Consider the following 2479-nt stretch of genomic DNA (forward strand, 5'->3'; position numbering starts at 1 on the left):
CCAGCCCTACCTGAGCTACCCTCAAGCTGAGAGGAATGAAATGAACACCTCTTACTGATGCCTGAGTTTTGAACAGGCCTCCACTGGTGAAAATTAGGGAGAAACTCCAAAGCAGCTCTAATATATAACTACATTTCAGAGATTTCAGTGTGCTCTTACTGGAGAATGGGGTTATGGACTGTAAATAATCACTCAGACTGGACTTCTCATTCTTCTTGTTTGTACTGAAGTATAAGATAATTTGCATTTGCAGTGTAGGAACAGAAGACTAAAGTGCTAATGGGAGGAAAGAGAGTTCCCCTGGTATTTATGTACTTATTTCTATAAAGAAACATTTAAAAATATCTTTGTAGTTTAAGAAGACAGAAAGTGGCAGAGGGTGAAGAGCTTTGGGGTTTGTTTCAGCAAGGTAAGGACTGCCTTGTTGAAATTGCTATAAAACATTAACAGAAGTCATCTGTGATAACCATCCTGGTGAATATTTAGAGATATTCTTGTTTACCATAGATTTCTCTTAGTAAAACTCCTGTGAGAGGATTTAATGATACAGCCTGAGTGACTGAATATTCTTTTGAAAGCATGAGGCCATTCATAATCATCTTCTTAAGTGTTCCCAGTAAATGTAAAAGTACAAATAATATAAAACAATATTCAGGGAAAGATGAGAGATGAAACCACCTGGAAAACCAACCAATCAACCAACCAACCACACCATCCCACCAATGCACACTCACATTTTAATTTAGAGACACCACCTACTTTTTGTGTACTCCAGAAACAGGGAGATGATAACTTTCATATCAGTGAGAGTTTGATGGTGACTTGAATGGGATCAAGACATATCTTCTCTAAGTGCATTAGTGAATATATCTCCTTATTAGAGCTGAACAAATAGTGGAAAAAGCCTGTGAGATTCTGAATGACTGTGTCTCTGGGTGCTCCCACTTGGCGTTTGCTTCCCTAGCAACATTCATACAAATGGATTTTTGTTTATATGAGGATTGGGGAAGGACTCTTGGTCCTGCAAGTATCCCTATTCACTATGAACAAAGGGCCTTGCTCTTTCAGCTGGAAATGCTCTCCTCTGTTCATAAAGTTTGCATCACCCAGTCAGAGTTGCAACATCCTCATGCCACACAGGTGGTCAGGTATCCTCCAGAAACAGCAAATGCACTGGGCACCATTCACTGGCTGAAGTACATTTTTCAAAGCCTTCATAAAGCAATAGTGAATAACAGAATTTTCATCAAAGTATCATTATTTAGCAAGCAGCTCCTGAATGTCAGAATAGCTTTCTTTTATTTTTTTCTTTCCCTTTTTTTATTTATCCCTCCCATGATTTACGCCGTGTGGTTCACTTGGGTCTAACTGTGGAGGCAGCTGGAGCCTTTTCCAGCTTCTAGCATTTCAGGCTAAACTGGTCATATACAGAGGTTATCAGCATTGAACTTCAAAAGAGCTAAGTGGTTCCATGTACCTTTATTTGTTTGATTTCATACCGGATCATTTTGTGGGTATCAAGAGGATCATCACTGGCAGGAACCACCTTTTCACTGGATATTTTTGCTCGAATCACTGTAATAGAGAGAAAGATATAAATGCAGATAAGCATATGCCTAATTTTACAAGGAAAAGTGAAAATTACATTGATAGATTTTTAGTATTGTTTTGACACTTTAGCTAGAAGTAGGTTTTAAGCCTTTCACTATAAGATCATTCACTTGAGTTCACTCCTGAAAATAAAAGTAATTGGGATGCCTGGGATGGAAATCTGAATTCCCATGAATCTGGAAATATGATTGATGCTACCACTCGGTTTTGACAAAAACTGTCCATCAAAATCTTTGACAGACCTGAATCCCATAGAATTTAACAAAATACCCGTCATTATAATCAGGGAGCAAAGGAAAGGGACACTTCTGTTGATGACAGAATTGTTGATCAATTAAATAGACATGAAGTAACACTCTGAAAGCACATGCCAGACAAGATGAAAGCACTGATTTTATGCATGAAATCAGAAGACAAGAACAGTCTTTTATTCCCTTTTCTGAGGCATAACACAGCACATCATTAGTTGTGTTAACCTGTGTAAATCAATTACTCTGGTTTTTTGACATACTTGATTTATTATTTCCTGATCTTTAAGCAAGGAAAGTATGAGATCTTATGAAAAAAAGAAATTATTATTTTTCTCTCTGTTTGTTTGAGGCATCTCTCTTGTATTGGCTGTTGCAAATATTCCAGGACTACTAGGCACAGGGAATAACACGGTCCTAAGAATATGCTGTATGGCCAAAATTCCTCTCCCAAAAGAATTGAGAGTTCTAGTTTTGCTTGGTTCTGGATGGGCACTACTACAGCTCCTTTGCAGATGAGGTGCTTGTTAGAATAAATGTTCTAACATTTGATATAGGTGGAATCTGAATAAAACCTGCATGGAGAGACACTGGCAAAGGCTGGAGCCACCCTCTGCTGA

The 2479-nt window shown here is 38.1% G+C and overlaps 1 protein-coding gene across 1 annotated transcript in view; it reads right to left on the bottom strand.

Annotated features, from left to right (window-relative positions):
- TIMP4 (TIMP metallopeptidase inhibitor 4) overlaps positions 1–1888 on the bottom strand; it is a 6948-nt gene extending 5060 nt beyond the window's left edge. The window contains exons 1-2 of the mRNA XM_009084275.1: positions 1882–1888; positions 1478–1575 (exon numbers count right to left, since the gene is read on the bottom strand). Of these exons, the coding sequence (XP_009082523.1) occupies positions 1478–1575; positions 1882–1888 (105 nt within the window). The remainder of the gene's footprint in view (positions 1–1477; positions 1576–1881) is intronic.
- Positions 1889–2479: the final 591 nt, after the last annotated feature.

Source organism: Acanthisitta chloris, unplaced genomic scaffold (assembly GCF_000695815.1).
Source record: "Acanthisitta chloris isolate BGI_N310 unplaced genomic scaffold, ASM69581v1 scaffold23900, whole genome shotgun sequence".
In the NCBI taxonomy this organism is placed as follows: Eukaryota; Metazoa; Chordata; class Aves; order Passeriformes; family Acanthisittidae; genus Acanthisitta; species Acanthisitta chloris.